The sequence below is a fragment of the Callionymus lyra genome, chromosome 3 (genome assembly GCF_982586985.1).
Source record: "Callionymus lyra chromosome 3, fCalLyr1.hap1.1, whole genome shotgun sequence".
NCBI lineage: Eukaryota > Metazoa > Chordata > Actinopteri > Syngnathiformes > Callionymidae > Callionymus > Callionymus lyra.
In genome coordinates, this window is record NC_141820.1 from 13698125 (window position 1) to 13713666 (window position 15542).

Below are 15542 nucleotides of genomic sequence, written 5' to 3' on the forward strand. Positions count from 1 at the left end.
TCGAAAGGTATAAATATGACGACAGATATAAGATGGAACGACATAGTGTATTTTTGCATATAGTACCACAGGTTAAACCACCTTAAAAAAGAAACGGTTAAAAATTGTCAAAAAGTTTAATATTGAGAGCAAATGTCTTTGTTTGTTATTGAAATTCTCCAGCGCTAAGTTAGCTTAGCATTAGTTACACTAAGTAATTTGACAGCTAAGCCTTTTTTATTTTAAATTATTTCATAGTTTTTGCAACTTTACAGTTTTAAATGAATAAAAAATAAGCTTGAGTGATTCCATGATATATTGGGAAAAAAGGACCAATTTTCTTAGTGCCAACAAGAAAAAATTTGCTTTTTCCATTTTTTCGGGAGAAAATCTTTTTGGAACTAAATGGCAAATTAAAATGGTATTTTGAATTATTGCGTTGTTATTTTGCAACCGTAATGTTAACATTGATTTAAAGTGAGCTTGACTCCAAGGAAATATTTAAAAAGGTTGTTAAAAATTGTCTTGATGCTAACGTTAGCATGTAGCTGCTACATAAACAACTGTTGGACTCTTCAGGTAAAATTGTAGAAACCAATCTGTTATTTGTAAAAAAAATAAAAAGATCTACTGAATCTATAACTAAACAAGAACTGGAACAAGTACAGGGTTACCACAAAACTTAAAAATAATAGTAAAAAAAATATTTTGTAAAAAACTACCACAACTTACAAAAAAATGCAAAAATGTTCATGTTCGTTTTAGAAACTTGTCGTTGGTACATTCATTTTAAATCCTGATATTTTGGCTTTATTTTGGTTTTTACGACTCATTTCACAGAACCGGAATGTGTTAATATTGATCATGTTCTTACATGTTGTACAAGTAAAAGTGACAAAAAAAATGCTGTTCCAATATATTGTTTTATAGTCAGTACAATATTCGAAAACTACTTTGGAAAATTGGCCAAAAACGGGCACTTAGTATCGTCTGCAGATGTGCAACGTCCAACATCATAACGGCATTTGTTTATTTATTTGAAATGTTCCAGAGCTAAGATAGATTAGCATTAGCAACACTAAATCATTACAAAGCTAATCTTTTCTTTTTGCTTCATTCAATTGCTATTTTGCAACTGTAAGGTTAAAATAAAAAACAAATAAGAACAACCTTCAGTAATTCCATGATACATGTAAGAGGACCAAGTGACTTAATGCTAACATTAGCATGTGGCTGCTACATAAACAACTGTCAGACTCTTCGGTTTAAATGGTAAAAAAAACAATCTGTTGTTGTAAAGACGTGAAATATAAACTCTTGATCTATGACAAGAGTTTATCCCAAATAATTAAAATAATAATTATAAAAAAAAATAACAACTACCACAGCTTAAAAAAAAGGAAAATGTTCAGGTTTTGTCGTTGGTACATTCATTTTGAACCCTGATATATTTTGGCTTTATGTTGATTTTTTTTTAAAGACTTATTTCACAGAACAAGGAACGTGTAAATATTGATCCACATTCTTAAATGCAAGTAAAGATGACGAAAAATACTGTTCAAATACATTGTATGATAGTCAGTCAAATATTAGGTGGACTGGAATGTTATTACGATCCAATTAGGATCCATGTTCTTATATGTTGTACAAGTAAAAATGACGAAAAATACGGCTTAAATACATTGTATGATAGTCAGTCAAATATTAGCTGAACTGGAATGTTATAACGATCCAATTAGGATCCATGTTCTTATATGTTGTATACGAATAAATGACAAAAATACGGCTTAAATATACTGTATGATGCTCAGTAAAATATCAACCAAAATGATCAAAAAAAGGGCATAAAACTTCCCAATATCGTAGTTTGAAGCTAAACCATAGCAGAATTAAAAGGCTATTTAACTCCAACTTGTTGTTGAATTATTCATTATCTTTTATGACTTCATCCAATATGTCTGCCGTAAACATGCTATTGAAGATCCAGAGGTTTTAAAAAAAAAAACCCAACAGGGTGGTCACATTCCCATAAAAGTCATGATTAATGAAACGTTCAAGTGCCGAGGAGAAGCTTGGAACGACTGTAATTACAGCTCAATGAAAAAGGTGCGTTCAAGTGATTATAAAAACATGTATACTTAACACTCCTCTTTGGAATACGAGCCATGATGAATGACTCTTTTTTAGAGCCACATCACTCCCGAAAAAGTCCCTCGTATATCAAGACCGACTGACAGATATCCGCGGCTCCTAATAATCTCGGCTCGGTTGCGGCCGCTGTGATGTCGGAGGCAGCGAGGTGAGCGAGGTGAGCGAGGTGAGCGAGGCGTTCCTGATTTACGGTCCGCGCTGGCGTCTGCGTCTGGAGAGGTTTGTTTACGCCGGCGAGATGTTTCAAGGTTTTGTTTTTTTCTAGACCGACACCCAGCTGGGTCGGACCTGAGCGCCGGAGTGCTGGATGTGCGGGAGAAGGTCGTCGTCGTCGCTCGGGTCGTCTTCGTCCGAGTCGGTGTCCGTGTCTACGGTCAGCAGCGCCTACGACAAGAATAATTAACAACATCATAAACGAGCGAATTCAATGTTAATGCTAGTGATGTGTTGATGAGGCTTCATGAAACAGTTGATGAGGTATCATGATACAGTGTCTTTATTTTGAAAGACCACTAGATGGCACCCTAGATCTACTAATGTAATGAATCCTGGCATCATTTTAAAACCTTTCAAAATGAAGACAGTATCATGATACCTCATGAGCTGTTTCATGATACAGTGTCTTCATTTTGAAAGACCACTAGATGGCACCCTAGATCTACTAATGTAATGAATCCTGGCATCATTTTAAAACCTTTCAAAATGAAGACACTGTATCATGATACCTCATGAGCTGTTTCATGATACAGTGTCTTCATTTTGAAAGACCACTAGATGGCACCGTAGATCTCCTAATGTAATGAATCCTGGCATCATTATAAAACCTTTCAAAATGAAGACACTGTATCATGATACATCGTCAGCTGTTTCATGATACAGTGTCTTCATTTTGAAAGGCCACTAGATGTCACTTTAGATCCATTAATGTAATGAATCCTGGCATCATTATAAAACCTTTCAAAATTAAGACACTGTATCATGATACCTCGTCAACTGTTTCATGAAGCCTCATCAACTATTCAATGCATTCAAGTTTCTTCAACGATAATATTTCGAATGTACCTTCAGCCTATTATGACTGTTATATAACTATACAGCTGTCCCTTGCTAGAACGTAAAAAAAACGACGGAAGCAGCCACACAAGTAGCCGCACCATGTTGTTGTTTTGTTTTTTTAATCTGCGGAAGTTTGAACTTTGAGAGTTTTTAAATACCAGAGAACTGTTAGAAACATTTTTAAAGCGTATAAAAGTGTGTGTTTAGGGGTTTTACGGCCTTAAAACATGTTTAATTATTGTAAAAAATAAAGCTTATTAATTCACGGATTTCGTCTATTTTTAGAACGTATCCCCTCGCGATAAACAAGGGTCCACTGTATACAGTTAATTTTGTTTATTTGAGCGAAGGAAGTCAGTGCTTTTGTCCCTTTTTTCTTAAATAGTTTCACCGTTATTTTTATTTTGTTTTTGTCAAAAAAAAGTTCAGGCGTGATGAGCTGGAGATGATAAACTGTATCATGATACAGTGTCTTCATTTTAAACGGCCACTAGATGTCACTCTCTGCTTTATAATCTTTGACTCTGATCTACTAATTCAATGAAACCTGGCATCGTTTTTAAACTGAGAGCGACATCTAGTGGTCTTTCAAAAATGAAAATTCAACGAAATGTAAGTGTATCAGAAACACTATGATCAGTTTAAAGGTTTCTGAGTTCATGAGGGTTAAGGTTAAAGTAACTTTATTAACCTTAACCTTAACCCTCATGAACTAGGAAGCACAAAATTAATCCTAATGCTACTTAAGGGGCTTCAAGAGGGTTTGAAATCTTGTTTAGTGTCCATTTGAAAAAACATTAAACAATAACTGAAGTGAAAAGTCGAGAATAAATATAAATTCTTCTTGTCGTTTCCCTTGTCGTCTTGAGAAAGACGATATTCCACCGTCAGAGTCATGGCCCTGGACCTCGGTTCTACTCAAAGCCGCCTCTATCTGCCTTTCCATGGCCTCAGCTCGTGGAAACGACTCGTAAATGTCAGCATTATTCTCTGCATGAAGGGAAGATTGATGGTCGGCTGGCGTCAGGCCAGAAGATCGGAAAGAGTCGCGAGGAGAGAGAAAGATCTGGATGATAATCGTTTAGCCTCACGATAAAAGACGAGTCTGTTCGTTACAATAAGATGAATAAAATCTACCTTTTCATTATGACCACCTATTGTTGTGTCGTTGAAAAGAAAGTGGATTTAAAGTGGAGATGAATGTTTAAAAATTCTTTACAAAAATGAGGAACAAAGCGACACTTAAGGAAGTAGATCAGTGACATCATAGTGAACGGTTGAATTTCACATCTTAAATTTCAGTTCAGTTCAGTTTATTTTAAGGACAAACGTTTAAACTTTTTTGATTGAAACGTTGTTGTTTTTAAAGCATTAAATCCTTTTTTTAACTCATTGAATTGAATCATTTGTAAACTGAGAGGTTTAATTCGTTTTTTTAAATCATTTCAATAAATATATTTTAAATTTGTATTCTTTTTACACATAGAGTTTGATGTTTTAATTCCAATAATAAACAAAAAAAAAATCGAAATCTAATATTTTATAATTTGCAGCCTTTTAAATCTCCGATTAAGAAGCTTGTGACTTTTTTAGTCTTTTTAGTCATTTTTATATTGAATTAAAAAGGCAATAATTAAAAAAAAATACAATTTAGAAAACATATTTTTAAATGATCGTAATAAGAATATCAAACTCTGTGTGTAAAAGAAAATGCAATTTATTTATTCGAAAAACAAAATTCAACCTTCATACCAAATTTTTCACATTGTTGAATCAAGTATTCAATTAAAAACTAATTCAACCGTTAAATATATAAAAAATAATTGTATTTATTATTCAAAAACAAATTCAATACTAGTAAAAAATGTTTCAATTAAATAAATATAAGATGTCAAGTTCAACCATTCAACATTCTGATGACATTGATTTACTTAATAAATGAGTGTTTAGCACATTTTCCTTTGTCTGTATTTTACAATAAGATGAATAAACTCTGCTTTATCATTATGACCACCTATTGTTGTGTTGTTGAAAAAAAAAGCGAACTTTAAGTCGCAGTTTATACGAGAAGGTTTAAAATTCTCTAGAAAAATGTGGAACAATTCGTCCCCCGACTGAGATCTGAGTCAAATGAGGTTATTTAAAGAAAGTCTGGACCAGAATCCAAGAATCAAGAAGTACCTCGTCGTCGTCTCCGTGACCCCACGGACGAGGCTCCGCCTTCACGGGGCACGAGTCGTCCAGGCTCTTCATGGTCTTGTACTTCCTCATCATCAGACTGTCCACCAGCCAGAACATGATGGACTGAACCACAGACAAACCCGTGAGATAAACTCAAGAACAAATCAAAGACTCGTTTTCATCGTCTCGGCGACACTCACGTTGACTATGAAGGGCACGATGAGCATCACCAGCACCAGCTCCAGCTGAGGGTCCGAGATGTAGCCCAGCAGGACCTCCTGGAGCTGGGGACGGAACATCACACGTTTACATAACAGTCTGAGGCAGATTCTTGAAACTAGAAAGACGAAGAAGAGGTCTTACCTTGGACCAGCCCGGGATGAGCAGCACCAGACTGACCACACCTTTCTCCAGCACCATGATGAGGAGGTAGATGCCACACTGGCCCAGCCATGCAGCCGCCCGAGGGGGGTCACCTGGAGGGGTCATCGATAGTGTTAGTGAATGTTTGTAAAAATGTTTTTAAAAGTACTCTTTATAACAGTGACAATATTTAATGATTGTTTTACAAGGATCCCCTCATTTTGATGAACATATAAACATATATATGACTCTACTTTAACTTTTGATGGATTAAAAACTTTTGATAAAAACACTAATATATATTTATATACCGTTTTGGTGGAAATCCAAATTATTTTAAAGTGATGACACCATTGTTAACTTATCATTTATAATATACAATCATTATTAAAAAAGTCAGTATAATTCGTTTTTAAAGTATATATATATAAGCTTTCTGTTTTTAGTGATAAAGAAGACGTTAAAACATGAGAGAGTATATAATAAATATAAAAATATATTTAAAAATGTCTACAATACATATGATGTATGAGATACATGTAGATATACATACAAAAATTGCATGATTTATATGGAAAAAGTCAATTTAATTCGATTTTAAAGTATTAACACATGAGCTAATTGTTTTTTAACACATAGTATATAATAAATACTAATATATATCAAAGAAAATCACAATAATATACTGTATATTACCAAATTAAAAAGTGATTAAACTGTTTTTTAACATTTTTGAAAACTGATTTTTTTTTTTTAGAAAAGGTATGTTTAAGTGTTAATAATAATAATTACAAAAAAAAAAATTAACTCGAAGATTTATATAATTTTAAATTATTGTTTTAAAAAAGTCCTATCATTTAATTTTAAAATATTAATATGTAAACCTTTTTGTAAAAAAGTATTTAATAAGTATGATGTATAATGAAGAAACATATATACATACAGTTTATACTTTTTAGGTTAACATTCTAAATCATTTTTAAGTAATGGATTTTTTTCTGAAAACCTTTCATAAATTTAAAGTATGTGTGAATAAAATACTTTTTTGGGGGGTAAATAAAAATGATGTATCATTTATCATCTATCAATCAAGATAAATATAAATGAATATAATATCAAAATAAGTTGAAGAAACACATCAATAGAAATAAATGCATGTGTATCATTAGTATTCATGTGACCTGAGCTCCTCAAAAAAAAAGCTACACATCTTCAAACATGTTGTTTTGTGGAACCTTCTGGACCAGAGCTGGTTACAGGTGTCGCTCAGCAGGAGACACAATAGAGGACAACTCTGTCATTAGACCAGGAGGAGGAGGAGGAGGAGTAGGAGGAGGAGGAGGAGGAGGAGGAGGAGGAGTGAACACAGAAATTTTCTCCAAAGTATTTGCACAATGACCGGGGTCCAAGCGCCCCCTCGTGGACAGAGGCAATATCTGTCCTAATGCACTATTAAGTAAGTAATTTGTATTTATAGAGCGTTTTTCCAGACCAGGGTCACAAAGCGCTTAAACAATTAAAACACTCGCTATAATAAATTAGAAAAAAAATAATAATTATGAAACACCCCGCGAATGAATCTTGGGTCATTAGAACAAGTTTGTAGCCAAATATAAAATGATTAAAGTTCAATAATAAATGTTTCTCAGAACGGTCCGACTTCAACTACCGTATTCTCCGAACACGAGCAGCGTCCATTGCTTGCACTCGATCAGCCTGGACGTCAGCTTGACGGCGACCCAGATGACCAGCATCCCCAGCGTGGCGTCCAGCAGGAAGTTCATCAGGTACCTGCAGACGTCGAAGTATTCGTAAGTACAAACGCAGTTTTAACTCATTTTTTTGAGGTTTGGACTCACAGCGAGCACGGGTCCTCTTTGGTGAGCGTGGACAGGAAGACGTTGGCGAAGTGGATGAACAGAGCCCCGATGGCCTGTTTGGACGTGTCGTAGAACCTGGGTTATGTACATTAAAGTCAATATTTATCATCGTTTTATGGCAATTGATGAGTTTTTCAATCATGTTTCTCACCAGATCCTCCACGGACGTCTGATCCCGACAGGCTCACGGAACCTTTTCACTGAGAAAATAAAGAGGGAAATCATTGTTTTGGGTTTTTTGAAAGCAACTAATCCTTCGTCTCAGACCCTATGAGAAATGATTTTACTTGAAATATATATATAAAAAAATGTTGATTTTTTTTTTTTAATGTAGAAAACACTTTATGGATCGTCATGTAGGGATTTGAACCCACAACTTCAATGTAGTGCCTCCCAGTCACTGACCACTGCCGAATAGAAACAACTCTTAAAAGCTTTTGTGGATGAATGTGACGCTAAAACATTAGTGACGTGTCGATGAGACTTCATGAAACAGTTGATGAGGTATCATGATACAGTGCATTCATTTTAAAAGACCACTAGATGTCACTCTCTGCTTAATAATCTTTGGCATAGATCTTAAAATGTAATGAAACCTGGCTTCACTTTAAAACTGCTGAAGTCAACTGTATCCTCTCGTCCCCAGTCATCACTGGGATCTCGCAGGATTCTTTAGCAGCAGAGGACTTATTGATTGCTGTCATCTGGCGGCCGGAAGTTAAATTGCAACACAGAGTTGATCGATAAACTGAACAAATACATGTGAATATTTCCATGTTAATTGTTATTTCATACTTATTTTATAAAAAGAACTACGATTTTAACGACAAAAAACACCATATATATCTATACATGAAGGTTTTGTGAGTGGATGAAAACCCATGAGCCATCATACAGGGGGGGCGGCAGGTGCAGACTTCACGGTGACCTGAAATACTCTCAGCGTGATCGAATCAGACGTGCCCCAAATACTCCGGCGCAGCAGCGTAAATATTAACACAAGCTCATACTTTGACCAAAAGTGCTGCAGAAGGATGTGAGGAGGAGGAGGAGGAGGAGGAGGAGGAGGAAGAGGAGGAGGAGGAGGAAGAGGAGGAGGAGGAGGAGGCTCCACCTATTGATCCCGACAGTAATCAGTAACCCGGGGCGGAGCTCATTGATCTGCATCTAGACCTGAATCTGCAGACACAACTCCACGTGGACTCTGTCCCGCCACTGATGAGATCACGCTGCCTTCAGGGACTTTTTCATTCACTGATGTTCACACATGAATGGAACACAGGCTTTTATAACTGAACTATTCATCGTAAACCTTTTATTAATTCATATATTTGGGCTTAATCAAGTACAGTATGCAAAAAAAATGTTTTAAAATAGTACATTTTTAGTCATAAAAAATATGTTGAAATGTGAGAAAGTATTTATAAATAAATAAACAAAAATATTAATCATTGAAGATATATCACTATAAGAAAGACAAATTCAAATAAATTAAATTTTTGTCATTTATTTTTCTTAGTTTACATTCAGTCCATTTTGGTTTGGTTGATCTCTGAGGCAAACATAATCTTATCTTATATGCAGTACTATTCGGAAGTATTTGTAAAACCATAGCAGGAAAATATCAGAAAACAATATGTTCAAGACAAAGTAGAAATACATAAATATATCTGTTAATATATAAGAGTGCACTGAAAGCAATTGTGAAATATAAATGTATTTCCAAATGATTAAAATAACTAATTATATAATTAATATTTTGTAAATAAATACATTATAATTATATAAATATATAATTATATTTAATTAGGTTTGCACAAAGACTACTGACCTCTCAGTGAAGGTTTTAAAGAGATGGAAACCTAAGGGAAGGGGGGCCAAAAGTGGGCAGATGACCCTCCGGAGAAATTCAAATATGACAATTTTCATAAATTACTAAGAAAAGGGAGTTAACAGAATTATACTTATTATTTTTAATGCAGAAACCCATTTAATTATGCATGATTTCCATGATACATTTCTACGACTCCCTAAATACAAAGTTAGGGAGATTAACATCATTTCAGTTGCTTTTGTAAAATGTAAGGGGGCGGAAAGGGGGCTGAGGACCCCTTCAAAATTAAAACTATTACAATTTTGATGTAGAGGAAATTGCTTGAAAAGTAGCATGTAGCTTAGCATGTTAACTACTGACCTCTTTGCGAAGGTTTTTAGGGGGGAGGGCAACTTTATCAGGTCAAGGGAAAGGGGGTACGAGGGGGAAAGAAAACCCCAATGAAATTTTAAATACGTTACATTTTCATAAAGATATCAACCAATTATATTTCATTAAAATTAAGTGAGATTTACACAAATTACAAGTCATGTTTGGTAATTGTAAGGGGGCAGAAAGGGGGGCAGAAATCCCCATGAAAATTCTAACGTGTCCAACTTTACTGAACACAAAATTTGCTTGAAATTTTGCATGTAGACTACTGACCTTTCCGTGAAGGTTTTAGGAGGGGAAAATCGATCAGGTCAAAGGAAAGGGGGCACAAGGGGGGCAGAGAACCCCAGTGAAAATGTAAAGTTTTATTTTATTAAATTAACCATTTATAATACATACAAATTAAGGAATACTTCCTGAATTCCATCTGATTTTGTTAATTGTAAGGGGGCAACAAGAGAGGCAGAAGACGCCCATGGAAATTCAAAAATGTCGCTTTTTAATGAAGACAAAATGGCTTGAAATCTCGAATGTAGTCTTTTTTTCTGGTTGTTTGGTTGTCAAATTAATTTTTTATTTCCAGATTAAAATCCATGTATTAAAGCCATTTTTACTGTATTTTTTAAACCCTAAAATACAGACCTTAGAAGTATATTGAAATTGTTATAAAGTACAATCTTTAGAATGTTTCCCCAATAATTATATTGTATAAAATAGTTACTAAAAGCTAAATCTGGATGTGGAATCATTCAATATAGTGGGATGTGAGTAGATGTTTCAAGATGAGAGTTTTTTGTGTCAGATTTAAGACCTACAAGCGACAAAAAATACAAGATTAATCTCCTAGAATTTAAAGATAACAATCAGCCTCTTCATCTCCTGCCAAAGTATAAAGACAGTGAAAGACAGTGTGACGACTTTTAAACCCCTTGAGTAAGAGCATAATAATCAAGGATTTCTCAACGAGAGATTTGAGGTTCGGTTTGCCTGCCGGGGTCAAAAGTGGTGAGACGAACATTCTCCGAGTCAGCTGTCTCCGGTCACAAGCTGCATCTTCATCAATGGTCATTGTTCGACACAAGTCCGCGTTCATTGTTGCTACATATGAATAAAATAATCACATATTTGCTTGTTGCTTAAGGATATATTCTGTATAAACTTCATTGTTAAAAAGCAATGTGGATTATTTAGGAGTATAAAGTAGAATATAAAGCCACAAAATATTATATTCTAATAGAATTCTTCTTTTCCAAACACACCATTTATACCAGAGATGTACCATGAGTCTGAGTATATGTATGCAGTCATCATGAGGTTCAGAGTAGAACTATAAAAATGAATAAATGTTTCCGATACGATTTCATTATTAATCTCATGTAATTAATAAAGTTGTTTGTTTGAGTTTTTTCTCTTTTAATTGTCCTTTTTGGGATTTTTTTTAATTAAGCTTTTTTAGATTAAAATGTCTGAATGAAATGTATTTATTTAGACATTATTTAATGTATTTTAATTAAATATAAGACTAGATTAGATTGACTTTATTAATCCCTCTGTAGATAAATAATAACTTTGGCTTATTTCGATTTAAGTTACGATTGACTTGTTGTAACAAGACTTTTCTCTCTATATTGTATTAAAATGTTTTAATGTTGTCTTAAAATATATAAAATACAAAGAGTATTCCGTTTTTTCTCATACTTCTTGTACTTTCGTATATGATATTAAAATGACATGAAAGAAAAGTCATATAATATGCAACTAAATTAGACCTTAATTTTATTCTCATGGTTTTCTTCATTCTTTTTTTATTTATATGGTTTTCCCATCATATTAGAGCTTTTATTCGTCCCTTCTTTCTTTTGGCCTGTTGGCCCTTTTTAAGAGTCTCAGTATATAATGTGGCCCCTGACAAAGTGGTGTCAAGATGGATTATGGAAGACGTGTGGCTGCATTTAGCGACACAAATACATGATTTATTCGTTACACGAGTTATTGTTAAGTTAGTTATTAATGCCGAACGTGAAAACAAACGTGTGGCGATCGTTTCGTATTCAAAGTTCATCCTAAAAAAATCATCAGAACCGGTTTTCAAGCTTCGACACGTTAATCACGCGGATATTTCAACGAGGTCTGGTGCCAGTTGCACACAAACGTAAACAACAATAACAGTCGCCACGTGGATTTTTAAACGTACGAACAGGTTCGGGCTCGGTTCTACAGCAGTGACACAGTAGGTGTGTTGTTTTATGGACATTAAATACTCACACATCAAAGTACTGAAGGCGATGATGGCGAGCAGACCCTGGAGCAGAACCCCGAACCGGTCCATTAACGCCCCGTTGTCGCACCCGTGCGGGTTCGGGTCATCCGGGGTCACGGACACTTGGAGATGCTGGTCCTGGTCCGGGACCCTCTTGCTCAAGAAGACCCCGCTGAAGGCGTACATGTCCATGTTCCTGTCAAAACAACAACAACAGCTGGAGACAAAAGAAGACGCACTTCCTTCTGACTCTTCGAATCTATTGCATCGGAACCGAGCTTTTGGATCACTTCCCTCGAACACGTTAGTTAAACTAGTAGCATGTTTAACCACGAATGGTGGTTAAGAGTCAAACATGAAGAACGATTGTTGGACTTCTAGTCATGATCCGGTCAGGAGAAGAAAAAATAATGAGGTCAAGTTGACAACAACAGCAGCTTCCGGTGGTATTGTTTTCAAAATAAAAGATTGCTGCCTGCCTGATTAATACGTTACATTAGTTCCTTCATTCGTTTCCTTTTTTAACTTTTGAAACTTCGGCAAATTTTACAAAGACAGCAACAACATATAGTTTTATTCATAAGATCATCCAATTTGGTGACATTTTCTACATGAATCCATTCTTATTGATGACAAATAAATATATCTTTTTCTCTATTTAATGTTTTATTTCATATATATTTGTGGTAATATTGATTGACTGGTATACTTTATTCTTCCCATATTGGGGAAATTTAAGTAGTCACAAATATATAGATAAAAATGTTTAAAAATATTAAGACATACACAAACAAAAACAACAATAATACAAACAAGAACCAAAAAATAAATAAGATTATATTTTTAATAAAAATAAAAATAATTTGTTATAGTCCAGGACCACCATTCTTGCAAACATGAGGAGGCCTATGATTATTATGGGATGTGATTAAATATTCACACTGACACAGGAACATCTCAGAACAGCATGATACATATATTGAAACACACAATGGGACACCACGGAATGAAGCTGCTGTGTTATATGGTAGAGAATGATATCAAACAAAATATACATTGTGATAAAAAAAAAAACAATAACAATAAGAACGATATTCCATTTATTTTACATAGTAACGTCCTCCAGCTCTTCTCTTTAGGAAAGTGTTCACTCTCCAACTTGTCCTGGTTCGGCTCAGAGGCCTTGGTTCTCATTTGGAAAAAATGTTATCTCAAGTTTGTTTAGATTCGTTTCTTTTCTTACAAAGTGTAGAGAGTATCTCTTTAGTGGTGGAATAGAAGATAAGAAACATGAACCAGGATTTAAAGATAAATATTAACATTTTATTTTCTTGACTCAACATTTTTTGCTTTGACTGATCGTGTCACGTTTCTTTTAATATATAAGTTGAAAACACCTTCAATAAATGTTCATAAAAAAAGAGAACAACCTTGTCGTGAGACGTTCACTGTTGAAAACGAAACATCGCTCCACGGTCGCACGTGTCCCGCACACTCATGCGGGCGCATGCGTGTTTTAATCCGGTCTCGCGTGCCTTCTAAAATAAAAGCAGCTTAAGTAGAGCAACTCGCATGAACACACACCATCTGTCCGCGCGCGCACCGCGCATGTCACTCGCACAAGCCTCTTGTGTGACACGAGCTAGAGACGACCTTTATATTTAAAACACGTTAATGAAGGTTTTTTTTACAACTTTCATTATGTCTTGTTATAATTCAAACTTCGAATATTTCTTCATTGTTACTTCTACTTTTTATTATTCATGCGGATTATTTATGGTGTGTTATGGAGTATTTAATTAAGTTTTAAAGACGTTTTTATTTTAGCAAAGTATTTTTTAAAGAAACCCTTTAATACGTAAAAAAAATGTTATGTGGTTTAATACAAAAATAAATATGATGACTCAGCAGAATTCACCAAAAGTTGCTTTTTTTGTAGATTATGTTTAAACCCCATCATTTTATATTAGATTATTTTGAGATTATATCAAGTAAATGTAAATGTGAGTCCTTGAATATGAGACAATATTTAAAATGAATCACTTTGACTTCTGTTTATTTGTTATGATGACGTTTACTTCTACACACATGGTTAATCATTTATCTGTGATGTATTTGTCATTGTACAATTCCATATTTCAGTCTTGCCCACGCAAAAATATACGTATTAAAACCCTTTTAAATAATCTATTAAAGCAAAAGGTGTTTTCCACGTTTGAAAAGAGAGACATATTTCACTTTCTATAGACTAACACGTCTTTCGTTTCCTCAACTACAGAGTTTACTGGATGAACTGCGTCATCAAACTTCCCCTGTTTTTTTTTACTGTCTCACTTGTTATCTCATGGAAAAACGCAACAACCTTTGATCCGTGTGGTGAGATTCACTTCCACCACTAGAGGCTACTATTGACCGTCCAACAACGAGCACCATGATGGGAAAAGAAATCGCTTTAAATTAAAAATATAATAATTTAAAACAAGCTTGTTGTTTTGATTCGGTTTTTTTTAGGATGGTATTACTTCAAATAGTTGTAAGACAACACTGCCTTCACTAGTACATTTCATAAATGATTTATATCAAATCCATTTTCTGAACAAAGTTACAAGTACTTAATAATGGCTTCTCTTGTTTCCAGTTTCAGATTTCGGTTAATAAAAGTGTAAGAAAGTGACTCCGAAATATCCAAATTCACAACCCATAGGAACATTCCTTTTTTGTTTCTTATTTCTTACTTAATTTTGTTACTTATGTAAGCTTTTGGGTAGTTTTATACGCGAAAAATGTGTGATGAAAACAACCAGTCCAACTATGAGCAGTGATAATGTGACTTTTAAAAGTTTTAAAAGCAATTATATATACATATATTAGTTGACATGACTAACTAATCTACTTATAATACAAACTGTGTTAGTCTGTATCCACGCAACCTAACTCGTCTTCATTTTTCCAGTATATCTGACCTTATGTTTTTATCTGTAATATAGAAACTTCTGACTAAAACTCTTTTATTATACATTTAACAAAGGCACCAAACTAAAATAACCAGGTAGCCCATCATGTTTTAAAACCAAACATGAAGGGCTACCTGGTTATTTTAGTTTGGTGCTTTTTCTCATTCATTTAATTACATTAGTACAAGTATTTTGTGAGAAAAAAAGGTAAAACATTAAAGAAAAATGCCAGTTCTATAAATATATTAAGATGTTATTGTCGTTGACCTGAAACTATAAAAAATAGCTTATTCACTTTTATTTGTTTTCATATAATACACACACAAAGACTAGTAAAGTATTGCTCAAAACAAAGATAAGGAAAACAAAATAATAAAGCAAGTGTAAATTAAGTCGATCAATAGAATAATATATTTTAAAATCCACTTTTTTTTTCTAAGTATATCAAGTGGCTGGATCTTAAAACCACATGTGTTGTTCAACTTTACAAATTAAAAATGCAATTTAAAAAA

At 34.1% G+C, this 15542-nt stretch overlaps 1 protein-coding gene across 1 annotated transcript; it reads right to left on the reverse strand.

Moving 5' to 3' along the window:
- Nucleotides 1-885: 885 nt before the first annotated feature.
- Nucleotides 886-12491, reverse strand: tmem110l (transmembrane protein 110, like). The gene is made up of 8 exons (XM_087786492.1): nucleotides 12082-12491; nucleotides 7762-7810; nucleotides 7590-7685; nucleotides 7400-7521; nucleotides 5731-5843; nucleotides 5568-5651; nucleotides 5368-5490; nucleotides 886-2514 (listed from the first exon to the last, which is right to left on the reverse strand). Exons 1-8 carry the CDS (start codon nucleotides 12266-12268, stop codon nucleotides 2392-2394), a joined length of 897 nt encoding a protein of 298 aa, XP_087642618.1. The 5' UTR covers nucleotides 12269-12491; the 3' UTR covers nucleotides 886-2391.
- Nucleotides 12492-15542: the final 3051 nt, after the last annotated feature.

Excerpts from the sequence above, each read along its gene's own strand:
- tmem110l (XM_087786492.1), bottom strand. The coding sequence starts at position 12,268 with ATGGACATGTACGCCTTCAGCGGGGTCTTCTTGAGCAAGAGGGTCCCG. Across the intron at positions 7,522-7,589 it reads AAAGAGGACCCGTGCTCGCT|GTACCTGATGAACTTCCTGC; the intron begins GTGAGTCCAAAC and ends CGACGTCTGCAG. Across the intron at positions 5,652-5,730 it reads TCATCCCGGGCTGGTCCAAG|CTCCAGGAGGTCCTGCTGGG; the intron begins GTAAGACCTCTT and ends TTCCGTCCCCAG.